Genomic DNA, 17,547 nt, shown 5'->3' on the forward strand with positions numbered 1-17,547 from the left:
CCAGAAATTACGGACATACAATTAGACATGTGACATTATCTACAGTATTTTGTGATATTTTATGAACAGCTACCTTTAATTGCTTTGATTCTTACAATTTCTTTTATAAAAAATACTTGAAGTTTTTATTGAAATATTTCACATTTATAAACTATACTTGGATAATTCTGGTGACAATCAAGTAGGTCATGTACATGGCAGTTTTTAAAGAATGGTATGGTCCCAGAAAAAAATTTCACCTATTCTTGTTAAGTTTGCCCTTTTAACTTATGACATACATTTTAAAACTAGCAGGTAAAAATGAAACATCTGTGCAGTATCTGACAGTATGTTGCTTGAGTAACCAAATTCAATACTACAACTTAAAGGTTTTTGTACAAAAAGACAGTGCAATTGGTTATTCTGAAAATGCACTCTGTAAAAGTTGAAAGACTGTTTCAAATGGTGTTTTAATGAATACTACAGAACTTCCTCAATTATGAATATTAATGTATTGTTGCACTCCACCCCTCTGCCTCATGTTTCATACTCTGTCCCTTCTCCATTTACAGGGTCAGCAGCTCTTTTTCTGCCATCAGTGTCTCACTTTTTTTCTTCTCAGTAACCTTTCCCCACCCCATTCTCTCATCTACCTTCCAACTTCTATTTTCTTTTAACTACTTATAATTCAAAAAAATCTCGTATCAGGAAAGAGTCTCTTGAATTCCCTTTCCCTAATTTAAACTTCTTTTTTAGTTACCTTAAGAAATTCTCTTAAGTCTTATTGGTGAGGCAGGGTGAATGAAACACTGTCATAATGATGACCAAAAAATTGTTATATAGTAGCATGTTTCTGTCTGCTCTGAAAATGGAAACTGGAAGTTATGTAGATTACTAGGCTGAAGTAATATATGCCACTTTCTAAGGAACAGTCATCATAATATTCAACTTATCACTATATTTCCTGACTTTTGGGGGGCAAGAGTAGAACTAATTCTGTTTCTTGTACTTCCTAAAGAAGTTTACTTTAAGTCACACTTGATTTCCCATCTAACTCCATACTTCTGATTTCTTGGAAGAACGTTACCTTTTTGGGTTCCTGGTCTGCAGGCCCACTTCTTTAATGGAGGCCAAGCCCCTTCAATCTGTATGGATAAATAGTGATTGTTTACTCCAGTGATGATGGGCTTATTCCCACCGCTAGTTATTGTCAGAAACTTGACCTAATCTTGGTCAGCAGAGTTGGAGAAGAAGTCTTTTGGGGAGCTACACGAAACATTTTTCTTAGTAATAGAGATGTCTAAAAGGAAATGCCTCTTTCTGTTTTTGGATATTGTTGTGTTACATGGGATGCCTGGAACTGCTTGGATCATGAAGGAAGGGAGGCTGACTACTGGATGTGGTAGAGTAGAAAGATGGAAAGTCTATGATGATATTGTGATACTGAATTAACCAGGCCTGGAACCTTTCTGCCTCTAGACTCCTGTCTGTATGAGATTATACATATACATTTGTATTACACATACAAATCACACGTTCGAACTGATTTTTCTATTACTTGTAGTTGAAACTATCCCCATTGATACACACCAATCCCAGTATTTAAAGATTCTTGAGAATTGAAGCTGTTAACTATCTCCCTGCACTGCACCTGACAGCCAGAAAATACCAGAATCTGATAGTAAATCAACAGTTACCATCCTAACTATCCTGGTTTTTCCTCTCTCATTAGCTTCTTTATTACTTTACTTCCTTAGGTCTGAAACAATAGCCTGAAGCTGTGCTGTAAATGGTATTGTCTGTAATTAACTGCAAAGATTGAAAGTTATACAAATAGTGTCTTGGTTACCTTTTACTTAGGGAGATCAGCTCTCTCAAATAAAGGACTTCTCATTTTAATAATCTGTTATGTGGTAATTCTGGTGCTATTTTATACTCAAAAAGAAAATTTAATTTGGGAGTTATTTATCGGAATTGCTTTCTTCTTTTTCACTCTGATATGGGATGCTAAAGAAAATGAATTTGAAGAAAATAAATACAAACAAGCAAAAATTAATGACATCACATCATAATAAATTAATGACTTAGGTGAACTCTAAGCTTTAGTTCCCATCTGTAAAATCAGGAATTGGGATTTTTATCCTGTAGAATTGTTGATATTTAAGTAATATATATAAACATTTATTAGAGTTTCTGACACACAGTAAGCAGGTAACAGATTGTATTCCTTCTTTCCACTGCATGGTATCAATGTGCCTGCAACCTTTGCCTCATAGCCTACTTGGATCTAGCCAGCTTGTTAATGAATCGCTCACAGATCTCCATTTGTCTCTGGCAGGGCTACTTGTGACTTTCCATTCAGAAAGCAAGTCCATTCCAGAGAGTTTTTCTTCATAAATGAAATGTAAAATTTAATTTTGAAAGGTTTCAGACAATACATGTAGAGAGACTAGAATATTATCTGACACACACTAAAATGTATCTATAAATGCCAGCTATTTTATATTTGTATCTTAAATAGAAGATTTTTAAGATACAATTAAGATATAATTGTATCTTAAATACAACAGACTATCTCCATAGTCTATACACATCATTTTGAAATTTTCTTTTGCTACCAGTCCTTCGATATTCTTTCTGATTACCCAAATCTTTAACAAGTCTGTGACTTCTTTGAAGAGTCTCCTACTGTATAGTTTTGTGCCCTATAGCTGTTTAGTTTAACCCCTGCTCTCAGGTATAAGGCTGTCTCCTGTAAACTCAAGTGTTTCTGAGTAAGCCTAGCTTCCAAATCTTTCTTTCTTGTAGTTTTTACTGTCAGCTCAAAAGGACTCACATACAGACTTGACAACACAAAAAGTTTGTAATGAGAGGATATGTGTATATGTTTTAACCAGTTCAATGCTGTATTTTTTTTAATGGATCTGTTTCAACATAGTGTGAGATTTTTTTCATTAAAATATCCAAATTTCCCACTTTTAAAAAATAGATTTTATTATTTAGAGTAGTTGTAGGTTCACAGCAGTTTAGCAGCAAATACAAAGATTTCTCATACAGACTTTGTCCCCTCCAACTTTTTGTTCAAAATAGAAAGATCTGGCAACATAAGTTATGTAAGAATAAAACTTCCTTGTGAAAGAAAAATCACCTTAACTTGTTGCAATAAAAAATCCTACAAGAATCTGCTATGACAGCTTATTGAAGCTGCAGAAACCTACAAAATGTCAATATTTTGACTCTATAAATTTGAACTCCTAACAGTGAACTTAAAAATTATGTATAGCAAACAGTCCCATAATTAAGGGAATTTTAATTTTGTACGTTGTCATATAATCTATAACCAGTGATTAAAAGTTACAGTTGTAGAGTATATGACACAATAAAGCATGTTAGAATACTTTTCCTAAATAGATAGTAACAGTCATATGTGTTCTTTCTAGTTAATTTTCCACATAGTAGTATCGATCCATACCTGCTTTAAAAAAAAAAGTTACCACACAGGTAATCATTTCTCCATTGCTAGTTGAGTCTGACTACATCTACTCTTTGCCTCCTGCTTCTGAATTTCTTCTAAGCTGTCTCTCCTGCCTGCTCACCTAAGCCAGAAACCTAGTCATCCTGTTTTCACTTAGTCATCTGTGTTACCACTGCATCATGCTCTTCTCTCTGCCTCCATTCTTATTCCCTTTTCTCTTCCACATGGGTGCCAGAGTAATCTTTAAAATTTGAGTTTGATGATGTTATTCTTTTCAGTGGCTTCCTAACTCTTGCCAGCTTCTTTAGCTTAATGCCTGGTTGTCACAGAATGTAAGTGATGTGACTCATGAAAAGGTGTCAGCAGACACAATGTGAAGTTTCTTTAATGGCAAAAGATACAGAGACTTTTAGAGACCCAGTGTTATTTCCTATTGAAGCTTTTCTAATTGTCCTCTGTCTGGAATGTACACTTCATTTCCCTGGTTCTGTTTCCTGGGGTTAACTCTTATCTGACTTTTAAATGTAGCTCAAATACTATTTTTCCCCCAAAGACCCCATTTCCCCCACCCCTGTTTAGGTTAAGTTCTTTCTCCTGTGTTCCTATAGCATCTCTGTCATTATCCAATGTCTTCTAAAGAGCAGTGTTTCAAAAATAGCTATGAAATAAGTGGTCTGTGTCAAATAGATACAGATAACAAAATTGAGTACTCTAGAATTTCTAAAAGGCTTTATGCTAACATGCCTCAGCATTATCCAGGAGTAGGGTACAGTATGAAGCATCTTCCAAACAGAACAATGAGCCATCTATTCAACTCTTTATTTTAAATTTCAAGTTTCTTAATTATTCACTTCCTATCAGCTGGTGTGTGTGTGTGTGAAGGCAATGTAATAGGGAAGAGCTTTTGTATTCTACTACAAGTTAATTAATAAAGCGTTGTTGCCTGTAAACTTCAACTACACATAATGGTCCATCCCTAGAAACCCTGCCTCCCAAGTAATCAGCATTAAGGCCTGATGAGGCCCACCTGTGAGTGCCTTCAGGAAGGAGGAAATTAGCACCTCCCCACTGGAGGCCGACCAGAAACAGGAAATACTTGACTGTACTCCCTTCCTGTTTAATATAAAAGAAGCCTGAACTCTTCCTCAGGCAAGATGGTACTTTTAGTACTTGAGTCTACCATCCTCTTGATTCACTGGCTTTCCAAATAAAGTCTATTCCTTGCCCTAGCAACTGTCTCTGGATTTATTGTCCTGTCCTGCGCAGAATGGTACAGGCTTGGACTGGTAACTCAAGTACTGTTTTCTTTTGTTCCCCTGAGGATATTGTAACAAATTTATAGTCTTCTGTTTGCTCCTCTAATTCTGAATCTTTGAGTTTTTGTGTGTGGAGCTTGTTGAGTTTGGTGCATGCCTCTAATGCTTTTGTTTTGTTCAAACCTTCTCTGTATGTAAGATTCCTTGTAGTCTTGTTTGTGGGTCTTTAGTTCTGTGTATCCTGGCCTGCCTCCGTTGATAGGTGAGGAAGAATGACTTGCTTTGTCCTGGGGCAAGCTAATAGTTGTCTTTTGGAGATGGAGGTGTCTGGGAGTCAGGAGCTTCCTGAGGTGCTGCCCCCTTAGAGGCTCCCTCCCCATGGATTTCTGGGGCAGACAGGACGGTTGTCTGCAGGTTGGAACAGGCCGGACACCAGGAGAGAGCTCTTAACTTCCTGCTGCTCCAGGCTTCTTCTCACTGTCTACTCAGAGAGGGGCTCCTGCCCCACCTTCCACACTCTGATTTGCCTTGACCTGGTTCAAGGGCTTCAGCTTTGCATTGGTCTTATGTTTGGGGGTTGTCATTAGTTCCTATATTTAATTTTTTTAAACACTTATCTTTTCCTTTAATCTCATCCTTTTTTAATCTTTTATCTTTCTAAGATTCCTCCGAGTTAGTTGTCAGTGTATGTATGGAACCCTTTACTTTCCAGCACTGTTATATAGATTTGCTTCTTAAAAGTCAGTTTCAGTATTTCCTGGAGATTTAGATGGGAGAGGGAAATTGTCTAATGTCTTTATCTAAGCATCTAAACCTTTTATTGACAAGGATCACCTAAAAACCCTTCCTTGAGTTAAACAAGGGGAAATGATGGAATCAGAGTCTTGATCTTTTTCAGTCAGTTGGTTCTGAGAAAACAGACGGGACCACGCTGTTTCCATTTCCTTGGGAGATGCAGATGCTGAATGCATGGTAGCTGTTCAGCTGAACCTAGTCTTAGTTACAGAATCCAGGTTTACACAAAATATAAAGTAAGGAGATAAATGATTCTTCTGTGAAAGGGGTCCCAACCATAGCTAGTGTGTCTTGCATTTCAAGGTCTGTTTACGTATGGTTTTAGGGGCTGTCAAAAGTATAGTGGATGCCAGTTAACCACACATTCTGACAAAAGTTAGCTGTCTCAGCTTTCTTGAGTCCAAAACAGACTCAGAGTTGCTGAAATAAAACCATAGTAATTCACTGTTCTCAGAGAACCTAGAGAATAAAATTATTAGCAGAAGATTATTGAAATTTTCTCTGGTGAGATTGCAGTATTACTTTAGAACACATGTGTGTGTTTACATCTGAAGAGTACTACCTGTCAGTGTAAAGATATGACTGTAAGAATGCTTATCAAAGCATGGTTTATAGCAGTAAACTTGGAAACAATCTAAATATTGATGCTGAAAACTCAGCCTCTGTGCATCAATCGGAATAAAATCTGAGACAGAGTTTTGGCTGAAATAGAAAAGAATAGCTTTATTACTTTGCCAGGCAAAGGGAGACACAGCCCGCCTGTGCCCTGGAAAGCTGTGTGTCCCAACCTGGGAGGATTTGTTGAAAGGTTTTACAGCAGGTTCAAGGGCAGAGTTGCTTATAAGGAGCTGTGTACACCCATGCCTTTAGTCTGGCCTGGGGGTGGGTGAGGTGGGGGGCAGTCTCCTCCCTTGTCTCCTCCCATCCCTGATTAGCAACTGTTTGAATTTGCCCTTTCAAGGTCATGGAGACTGGAGTCTATTCCTACAGACCAGAAGTGGGGACTTAGAAAGGCTTCCATGCCCAGGAACCCCCAGGGGCCTGCTTAGTTTCAATATTTAATGGTACAGAATAGGTTAAACAATATATTAGAACATTATGTAGATGTTTAAAACTCGTGCAAAATAACATTTACTGATTTGGAAAAATAATTTTTTTTTCCCTGTTGAGAAAGAATTATTTTTGGAATAAGTTTTTAAAAAAGCTACTTGAAATAGCAAAAAATTCAAAATCACATTTGTGATAAAGATTCGGGGAATGATTGTTGTTTTAATTAAGTAGAACAAGCATCTGCCATTTTATCTAACACAACTAATGTAGAGAAGGAAGCAGCTTTCCTTGATGCTCTTGCTCTTAGGGTTGGGCCTGAAAATTAAACCAACTAAAGATTAATAGGAGAAAAGTACACAAATTTCATGTGAGTTTACATATCAGGGAGATCTTCAAAAGGAAATGAAGAGCCAGAGAAACAGACCTGAGCATTTTAACTGGGCTTGATGGAAGTCGTGGTGACAGTGGTGGAGGGATGTGGTGGGTTACGGAGTGCACGGCACGCCTTAGTGATACTGCCAGCTGAGTGCCAGCGTGCATGCGTGCTCATTCGCTTCAGTCCTGTCCTTTGCGACCCCACGGATGTGGCCCGCCAGGCTCCTCTGTCCATGGGATTCTCCAGGCCAGAATACTGGAGTGGGTTGCCATGCCCTTCTCCAGGGGATCTTCCCGACCCAGGGATTGAACCCAGGTTTCCCACATTGCAGGCAGATTCTGTACTGTTTGAGCCACCAGGGAAGATCTGTGTTGCAGTGAAGCATGTCACATGAGTTATTGGGTTTCCCAGTAGATATAAAAGTTATTTTTACATTATACTGTAGTTTATTAAGTGTGCAATAGCATTATGTCTAAAAACCAATGTATGTATTCTAATTAAAAATACTTTATTGCTAAAAAACACTAACCATCAGTATCAGTGAAGCACAATAAGATGAAGCATGCTTGTAATTGTAGTAAGTGGGAGGGGCGGGGGACATGTTGCAGAGAACAATGATGCCTTAGCAAGCCTGGCTTCTTAGGTTCTTTCACTATCCCTGTGTCTTCTGAGATTCAGATGCTCCTTCCTCTTGGTGTAGGGTGGGCACCTCTTAATGAGGTCTTAAGACCTATTTTCTGTTTTAAGAAAGAAAGATAAGGAGGGAGAAGGTCAGAGTAACCTTCCTGTTTCTGCTTTTTTCTTATATTCCTTCAGTTTAAAATATTGAAGATGCCAAAGTGCCACATTTAGGGGCATGTCCTCAACCCATCAGTTGCCATGGCTAACCTGTTTTGGAATTTGTTAATGATGATTCAGTTCTCATTAATATTACGAATACTACCTTTGACTTCCCTGGTGGTTCAGATGGTTAAGAATCCACCTGCAATGTAGGAGACTTGGGTTTGATCTCGGGGTTCAGGAAAACCCCTGAAGAAGGGCAACATAATTATGGGGACAGTGAACACTTCTAGCCAAAGATTATTTTAATCAAATTCACTTTGTTTTCTATAAAAAGACAGTGTCTGAAAAAATGACTTAACACTTCAGTACTACAAATTTAGACAGGCTCCAACTTGGATATGTATGTTAAATGTTTGCTTAATAATGCTAAAATATATTGAACAATTATGGTATTATGTGGGGAGGGCTTTACCTGCATTATCTCATTTAATCTAACAACACTTTTAGCAAGATGGGTATTTTTAACATCCCCATTTACCGAGTGAGAGATAAGGCTTAGGCAGATGATGATGGTAAATGGTGGAGGAAGGATTTGACCCCAGGAAGCCTAATTGAAGAGGTTATGCTCTTGGTCACTAAAATGCTCTACTTGGCTTTGATACTGTTGTGATCAGTATTTCTCTGAAGCATTGACACCATTGACATCTAAGATAACAGAAACAAAAAACTTAAGCCATGTTATTGATTACACAGTGTTTATATCAATACAACTGGGAAAACTGTTTAGTATCCTAGTCTGAACCTGATCCCCAAAGAGAAACTTTAAGTTAGTCTTAATACTGAATATCTTTTGAGTCTTTTCTCAACTATTTCTTCTCTTCAATCATAACTTCAGTCCACGGGATGTCAGAGGGGACATTTATGATTTCTCCGTAATTCCATCCCAACACTCTTGAACCTTTCAGGCAACCTGAAATTCACATATTTGCAAGGCCAGGTTTTTATCAGAAGGCAAAAAAAGTCATCAGTTCAGTTCAGTCGTTCAGTCATGTCCAACTCTTTGTGACCCCATGAATCGCAGCATGCCAGGCCTCCCTGTCCATCACCAACTCCCGGAGTTCACCCAAACTCATGTCCATTGAGTTGGTGATGCCATCCAGCTGTCTCATCCTCTGTCATCCCCTTCTCCTCCTGCCCCCAATCCCTCCCAGCTTCAGAGTCTTTTCCAGTGAGTCAACTCTTCGCATGAAGTGGCCCAAGTATTGGAGTTTCAGCTTCAGCATCAGTCCTTCCAATGAATACCCAGGACTGATCTCCTTTAGAATGGACTGGTTGGATCTTCTTGCAGTTCAAGGGACTCTCAAGAGTCTTCTCCAACACCACAGTTCAAAAGCATCAATTCTTCGACGCTCAGCTTTCTTCACAGTCCAACTTTCACATTCATACATGACCACTGGAAAAACCATAGCCTTGACTAGACGGACCTTTGTTGGCAAAGTAATATCTAGGTTGGTCATAACTTTCCTTCCAAGGAGTAAGTGTCTTTTAATTTCATGGCTGCAGTTACCATCTGCGGTGATTTTGGAGCCCCCAAAAATAAAGTCTGACACTGTTTCCACTGTTTCCCCATCTATTTCCCATGAAGTGATGGGACCAGATGCCATGATCTTCGTTTTCTGAATGTTGAGCTTTAAGCCAACTTTTTCAGTCTCCTCTTTCACTTTCATCAAGAGACTTTTTAGTTCCTCTTCACTTTCTGCCATAAGGGTGGTGTCATCTGCATATCTGAGATTACTGATATTTCTCCTGGCAATCTTGATTCGTCCCCCCAAAAATGAGGAAAATAAGACAGGTCTTCCAGAACTACCAATTAAAGCAACCACAAGAACAAAAAATAAGTTATGTAACTGCTAGATGTTTTAAAAGTATTCATGCTTGAAAAGGATTCATGTCCTTTTGGATATCAGGCTTCCTTTCAACCATAACTCATTAATACTACTTAACATTTTTCCCTTTGGAAAGATTATAAATGTTGGAAAGATTATAAAGATTATAAATGTTAGAATTCCAAGTGAATCACCAAAAGGTCTGGTTGGTAGATTATACTTGTAATAATTGCATGCCAGCAATCAAAATAAAATTCTGGGGACTTGCCTGGTAGTCCAGTGGTTAAGATCCCAAGTTTCCAATACAAGGAGTGTGGGTTCAGTCCTGGGTCAGGAAGCTTTAAGATTCCACATGCTATGGGGTCATGGCCAAAAAAAAATTTTTTTAATAAAAATTCTGAATGTAAAATCTTAAGGTATAGGGAACTTTTATTAGATGGCAGTTATATTCAACTATTAGTAATGAAGACTCCCCAAATAGTAACTTGATAAAGTGACATGATAAAAGTTTCTTTTTCTCTTGCATACCAGAAATTCAGTTTGTTAATTCCATAACCATTAAGGACCCAAGCTACTTCTGTCTGCTGAGCTTTCCCTAGTGTTTGGCTCTGATTCTCAGGGTCACTCCTGGTCCAATATGGTTGTTCGAAGTTTGTCTTTCAGGGCCAGGCAGGAAGGGCAAATAGACTCTATACCAGTTTTTGTTGCCCTTTAAAATGCGTTTCTGGAAATTCCACCTCACCCAACTTAACTGTGTTTTATTGGCTGGAACTTAAGCCTGTAGCAACAACTTGCTACAAGAAAAGCTACAACATTGCTGCTCAGAATAAAATCAGGATTCTCTTATTTAGGAAGAAGGGGAATATTTGGTTTTGAAAAGCAACCAGCTGTCTCTATGATAAGGCTGTAGGAGACATCTCATCCAGACTTCTCAGTTTAAACTCTGAAAGCCCTGTCAATACAGCTGGCATTGGCAGGATTGTAGTCAGAACATAGGTCTTCTCTTGCTGACCTGTTTTAACTAGAGGACTTGGCAATTGCTTCTTCTTCTTCAGTTGCTAAGTCATGTCTGACTCTTTCCAACCCCATGGACTGCAGCATGCCCAGCTTCACTGTCTCCCGGAGTTTGCTCAAACTCATGCCTACAGTTGATTCTACTAATGATAAATTGCTTCCCTGGTGGCTCAGACAGTAAAGAATCCACCTGCATAAGGAAGATTGGATTTGATCCTTGGGTTGGGAAGATCCCCTGGAAGAGGGTATGGCAGCCCACTCTAGTACTCTTGCCTGGAGAATCCCCATGGACAGAGGAGCCTGGCATGCTAAAGTCCATGGGGTCACAAAGAGTCAGACATGACTGAGTGACTAAGCACAGCACAATGATAAATTAGATAAAGCGATAGTAATCAGTGTAGCACTAATACAAGAGTTCTTTGCCTTTTTACCTCACCAGCTTAGCTCCATGTCTTAGCAACCCCCTGAGAATATCTCAGAATAGTATTGCCTGCTTATTTGATAATTTTTTCTATGGTCATTTCCCTCTCAAGATACAAGTTATATTGGCTCTCTAGATTCTGTGATTAAAATGAAGCTGTTTTAGTAGACTCTACAAATTTTAATGTTTGCTTTTAACATTAATGGTTTTTATAACTTTGGATAAATTTTTTTCTCAAATTTTCTCCTACAGCATAGCTGAAATACAGAAAGATGTGGAATACAGGTTGCCTTTCACTGTAAATAACCTGACAATTAACATTAATATGTGAGTAGAATTGTATCCTATTTTTTCATGGAATAGGACTTGGAAAAATCTTTTTATCATTTTGTTTCTTAGCTACTGTCAGAAGTAAGCTGTTTAAAAGTGAATTTATTTCCTTTTCTAGTATCTAAAGTTTATTAAAGTTACACAATTCTGTGAAATAAAAAAGTTTAAATATGTCATTGTAATAGAGATTGTGGTAAGAAACCATGAAAGAGGAAATGGAATACAAAGATGTAATAGATCTTTCATTGATTTGCACTAAACTCTTCGCTGGAGGCAGGCTGAAAGAGTAAGCATGACAACAACAAACAGTGGAAGGGATTGTGTGCAGACACTGTTAGAGGAACAACCACCTTTACATCAGAAACAAGTTAAAATATTCTAGTTTTCAGCAACCAATATAATACATCAGCCAGCAAGTTCACAGTTGAATTTGATCTGCCGATTGTTTTTAAAGAAAAAAAATTAAAGTAAAAAATAATAATCATTATTAAGGTTATTAAGCAATAAAGAGGAAAGTTTGGGCAAAGTGATTGCTAGTACTCATTTAGCCCTAAGTGCATTTATTAGACTTCAACATGAAAGAATTACTATTACCTCAGATTGCATTAGGTGGCTGGCTGCTCAAGCAAGTGTTTGAGTGAGGTACAGTAAAAATGCACTTAACTTGAAAATAGAAACTATGCTTGTTCATCGTCAGCTCTTCATTGCCTAGTGAGGTACCTTCACGTGGGATCCCATATTAAATCCTAGTTGAATGAGTGGAAATTAAAGGGTGAATATATAGCAGTGCCAACCATTATGCTGTGTTATGTCAATATATGGGAGCTTTATGAATCGTCACAGCAGCCCTGAAAACTAAAACAAATTATATTCAAGTAGGTAGTGAATACAGTAGTCAGGAGAGAAACCCAGACTGTTTGGGCTCCAAAGGCCATTCATTGCCTCTTTTCCAAAGTAGTTTAACAGCCTAAACTATATACCTGAGGTAGTTTTCTCTTTCATCACACACCCTGGTACAGCTAAGTAGGAGAAGCCAACAAAGACGTAGTTTCCCTCTTGACAACAAATAGTTCCCTGAGCCAGGAGGGGAACGGAGTGGCAGTTTAAAAGGATGTATTCATCTAGATTTTAGAGATTTGCAAGGTTCCATGTCCAGTAAAAGTGCATTGTTGGAGACTTCACTCCCTAATTTCAAATTTGCCGTCGTTCTGAAAGGGTTAAGATTTTTACTCTTTTTCCTTTTGGTACTGAGAATTTACTGTTAATTAGCTGAAACCAAGGACTGACCTCAAAGTTGGGAGAGAGGTGTTAATTGAGACATTTCAAAGAGAGCCGCATAGCACCAAGGCATGGTGTCAGCTCCAGTATTCCAACCCTAGTACTTCTTATTTTATCTACTTGCTCATTAAGAATTCAGTGTATAGTGAAACACTTCTTGGCAGCATTTCAAAAGAAGGAAAGCCACAAGAAAGTTATATGCCAAGACCTGTGGTTCAGTAAAAAGCCAGACTGGCATAACATGGTTCACCTGATAAAAATGTATAATTTCTGGCTGAAATTTTGGATATTTTGGTATAATGTGATGTGTTTGAAAGCAATTAATTGGCCCAGTTTGAAGAATAGTCTATAATTCACATTATCCTTACTCCACATTAAGAAGATTTTACTATATTGAATTAATTATAGTCTTGTTGCCAAAGTGTGTCTTTCTGTATAGGTTCAGTTAACTCAACAACCATAATAGAGCACTAATTACTGAATAATTAATCTGAATGAAAGTGTGAAAATTTAATTTGCTTTTAAGTAACTTTGTTTTAGAATTATGATTATATAACATTTGTTTTTGAATCTGTTCTACTTTTGCCAGATTGCTTCCTCCACAATTTCCTCAGGAAAAACCAGTGATCAGTGTTTATCCACCAATACGGCATCACTTAGTGGATAAACAAGGAGTGTATGTTACCTCTCCATTAGTAAGCAATGTATGTATATGCTATGATTTATTTCAAAATGTTCACTATACTTAATAGATAATCCTGATTTGGAGGGTTTTTGTTTTTCAGTGGTGAGGACCTGTTGATGTTAAAACTTGGGTTCATAGTAGATCTTTTATAGTAGTTAGGAAGGGATAAAATTCAAATTTGCCTTACATTTTTTAGAATATGTATATGATTCACTAACATGAAGGACTATAACTTCAGTGTACTTAGTATTTACCTTTGAACCTTCAGATTACTGTCAGTAGTGAAGTGTGGAAATATTTCAGCTCCATTATTAACTAAATAAACTTTTAACCTCATTTATGGTATTGCTTCTATAGTAAGTTGTGGATGTTCAGTTGACATAATATCCTTTGCCTTTCATTTAATTTTTGACTTATAAAAGTGGATTTAAGTTTAAGTTTTACAGTTTAATTATCTTAATGAGACTATATAATCTTTTTTCGAAAATGATTTTGATCACTGTGTATTACTGTTACTTTTAGTTTACAATGCATTCAGATCTTGGGAAAATTATTCAGAGTCTATTGGATGAGTTTTGGAAGAATCCTCCAGTTTTAGCTCCTGCTTCAACAGCATTCCCATAGTAAGTATGTTTGTAACAAAAGAGTTTGTGTATACATTTATTTACTTTTGATCTGAGTAATCAAAGCATAGCTTAAAAATTCAAATAAGGTTAAAAGGCAGTCTGCTTTCCACATCCTCACCTTCACAGGCAGATACATTCATACTTTTCAGAGGTAACTGGATTTTATTTTTTAGCTGCTTGTCTAATATTTATCTTCATCTTTCTGAATAATATATAGATACTGCTGTCTGTTGATTCTTTGATTTTAGATACCATCTACTGACTTCCTATCATGATTAATGAAGGTTTTAGTTATTTTTCACATACCTTTCTTTTCTTCATCCTCTGTGAAATTATGATTTTTACTTAAGAGTGTGTTTGGTACTTTCATTACACTGGCTCTCAGAATATTCCCTTCTGCTGAGCCAAGTACTTTATAATGATTACATTCTGTTATGGTATAACTTTTTGCTTTTCTCTGGAGTTAATAATTACTTCAGTTTTCCATCAGTTTTGTATTCTTTGATGTTTTTAACTTCCCACCTCTTTTCAGCAGCTCTGAAAAATATCATTCAAATAATTTTTTCACATCATCAAGCCTGTCAGGTAATCTTGAGGTTCCAGTATTTTTTCCTTGCAAATATTGCTCCATTTTCCCCCTCCATTCTGAATTACTGTACAAGTGCTGTCCTGCCATCCTGGGATTTCCCTTTCCCACCTTCCTGTATGGGATTCTCCTTTTCCTGCATCCTATGTTTTTTTCTTTCTCGGGCTATTTCCTAGTTTCTTGCTTTACTTACTCCCTGTGGCTTCTTAAGTAAAGGTGTGTTCAAGTTCCTAAGGATGAGTAACAGTTTATCCTAAAACTTGTGGTTGAAATAATGAGCATTTATTTTCCTTGTGAATCTGCAGTTTGGTTAGGTACTAATAGAGCTTGTTTGTGTTCCACCTTTGGCATCAACTGGCATGGCTTAAAACAGTAAACACATTTATTTGCTCATTATTCTTCAATTCAGGAAGGGTTCATCAGAGAGCTCTTCTCTGTTCTACTGACCATCAACAAGCTCTCGTCAGAAGCTCTTACCTGGGGAGGTCAGTTGAAATACCCAGATGCAGCCTGGGCTTCCTCACACCACCATGGCTGGGCTTCCGGGGTGAACATCCTGAAAGAGTAATGAGAAAGTCATATTCACCTTCTCTGGCCTAACTGCTGAAGTCATGCAGTGTCACTTCTGCTTTATTCAGTTTGTTGAGGCAGTCACGGAGTCCTGATCCGATTCGAGGGGAAGAAAATAGGCTTTTCTTCTTAACGGTGGAGTGGTAAGGTTCTAGAAGAGCATGTGTGCGTGCTCAGTCACTCATTCGTGCCCAATTCTTTGTGACCCCCATGGACTGTAGTCTGCCAGGCTTCTCTCTCCATTGGATTCTCCAGGCAAGAATACCGGAGTGGGTTGCCATGCCCTCTTCCAGGGAAATCTTCCCAACCCAGGGATTGAAGCCATGTCTCCTGCCCTTTCAGGCAGATTCTTTACCACTGAGTCATCTGGGAACCCCCCTGGGAGAGCACATGGGACCAGAAATAGTGCTGTGACCATTTTTGAAAGTACAGTATGCCTTAAGATGCTGGGAAGAATAATTTTGAGATTTCTTCTTTTTAACCTGCAAATATCTTTAATATACCCTCATACTTCATAGTTGGTAGAGTTCAAGTTCTGTGTTGAAGTGGTTTCCACTGACTTTTTGTTTTGTTTTTCTTTTTGTTTTAATTTCTTTTTGTTTGTTTGTTTTTATTTGGTTTTTCTCCACTGAGAATTTTGAAAGCATTCCTCTATTCCTAAGGTGTCCCGTGCCATTTCGATTTCTGATCCTTTGTTACTTTTTGTGTTCAATATTCTAAAATTGCATAGCGCTCTGCAACTTCTGACAGTCACTATTTCCTCTTCCTCTAATATCTCTTGCCTTAATTGCCCAGTTCTTTTACTTTACTTTTTCTTGTTCAAAAATCAGGTCGTATTTTAACACTACCTGGAAATCAGCTTGGGCTAGATTATCCCATTCATTAGGTATATCAAACTCAGCCATCACTTTGTGCTCCCGTGTCTTTGTCCTAGAGTCAGAAGCCTCTCTGATATTCTTTATCTAAAAACTGAATTTACTATTTTCTTCCAGGATAGGGCTAAGTATATCTCATTCACCTTATTTGAAAACATAAGCCAAAAAGTCTATTTGTTCCCATATCAAATAAGTTCTGTGATTTAGTACACATTGTTTAAAAAGCAAGTTTGCTACATTTCTTAGATTATATTATAGGTTGTACCTATAATACAGTTTTGTTCAGAATTATTAAGACTTTATTTCAAGGATATATTTCAAGTAGAAATATTCTCATGTTGGTCATAGTCTTCCTAAATAACACTTTAGATTTACATACATGTTATTAATATACTTTAGATAAAAGTAAAGCTCTAAGATTAAGGTGAGCCATACTTTGAAATAAACAAGCTTATTAGAAAGCTATCTTAACTTATTTTTTTCAATCATAGATTCACTTGGCTTAAAATTTTAAAAATATAAAGGGGTGTGTGGTAAAAAGTTCCCTTCCATTTCTTTTTCTCTTGCAATTCACTTTTTCTTCTCATTGGTATCCAAAGTTGGTTGTTTGAGTGCATATGTATAGAACTCCTGAGATATTTTATGTATATACAAAGAAATATGTACATGCAGTATTTTATTCCCTCCTTTTTTTACACAAATGATAGCATACTATTCCCTTGCCTTTTTTTTTTTTTTTTCCCATCTCACTAGTGGTATGGTTCAGAGAGCTTTCCGTATTGGTACATAAAGTACTTCCTTATTCTTCTTAATGGCCACAAAGTACTTGTTTTATGGACACAACATAACTTAAGACTCCTAGTTAATGGAATTTTTGTTGTTTCCAATCTTGCATAAAAGGCCCACCCTTTTGCCCTTAGTGATGCAATGAATACATTAAAAACATTTTACCCAACTGTAAGTATTTTGTTGGATACATTGTCAAAGTGGTATACATATTTGTAAGTTTGACTAATACTTCAGAATTGCCCTAAGGAGTAAGTTGTACCAGTTTTTACTCCTGTGCTGCTGCTGCTGCTAAGTCACTTCAGGCGTGTCCGACTCTGTGCGACCCCACAGACGGCAGCCCGCCAGGCTCCCCCGTCCCTGGGATTCTCCAGGCAAGAACACTGGAGTGGGTTGCCATTTCCTTCTCCAATGCATGAAAGGGAAAAGTGAAAGTGAAGTCGCTCAATAGTGTCCAACTCTTAGCGACCCCATGGACTGCAGCCTACCAGGCTCCTCCATCTGTGGGATTTTCCAGGCAAGAGTACTGGAGTGGGGTGCCATTGCCTTCTTCTACTCCTATATGCAGTGCTTATTCCCTTTGCTGACATGGTGATTTATCAAAAGGGATCTTTGCTAATTTTTAAGTGGAAAATGATGTTAGTATAACTTAATTTGTTTTATCTTACAGTGAAGTTTAATCTTTTCCTAAACAGTGAAGTTGAATCTTTTCCTAATTTTTTTTTCTCTTTTCTTGAACTTGTGTATTGTATCTGATTCTCCATTTTGCTATTGGG

The 17,547-nt window shown here is 37.5% G+C and overlaps 1 protein-coding gene across 2 annotated transcripts in view; it reads left to right on the forward strand.

The window, feature by feature from the left end:
* The window catches only part of VPS37A (VPS37A subunit of ESCRT-I), a 32,714-nt gene that overhangs the window by 2,098 nt on the left and 13,069 nt on the right, over positions 1 to 17,547 (forward strand). For both annotated transcript variants that reach the window (XM_044938024.2, XM_006080156.4), the window contains exons 2-4: positions 11,288 to 11,362; positions 13,233 to 13,347; positions 13,851 to 13,951. In XM_044938024.2, the coding sequence (XP_044793959.1) occupies positions 11,288 to 11,362; positions 13,233 to 13,347; positions 13,851 to 13,951 (291 nt within the window). The remainder of the gene's footprint in view (positions 1 to 11,287; positions 11,363 to 13,232; positions 13,348 to 13,850; positions 13,952 to 17,547) is intronic.

This window comes from Bubalus bubalis, chromosome 1, assembly GCF_019923935.1.
Source record: "Bubalus bubalis isolate 160015118507 breed Murrah chromosome 1, NDDB_SH_1, whole genome shotgun sequence".
Lineage (NCBI taxonomy): Eukaryota > Metazoa > Chordata > Mammalia > Artiodactyla > Bovidae > Bubalus > Bubalus bubalis.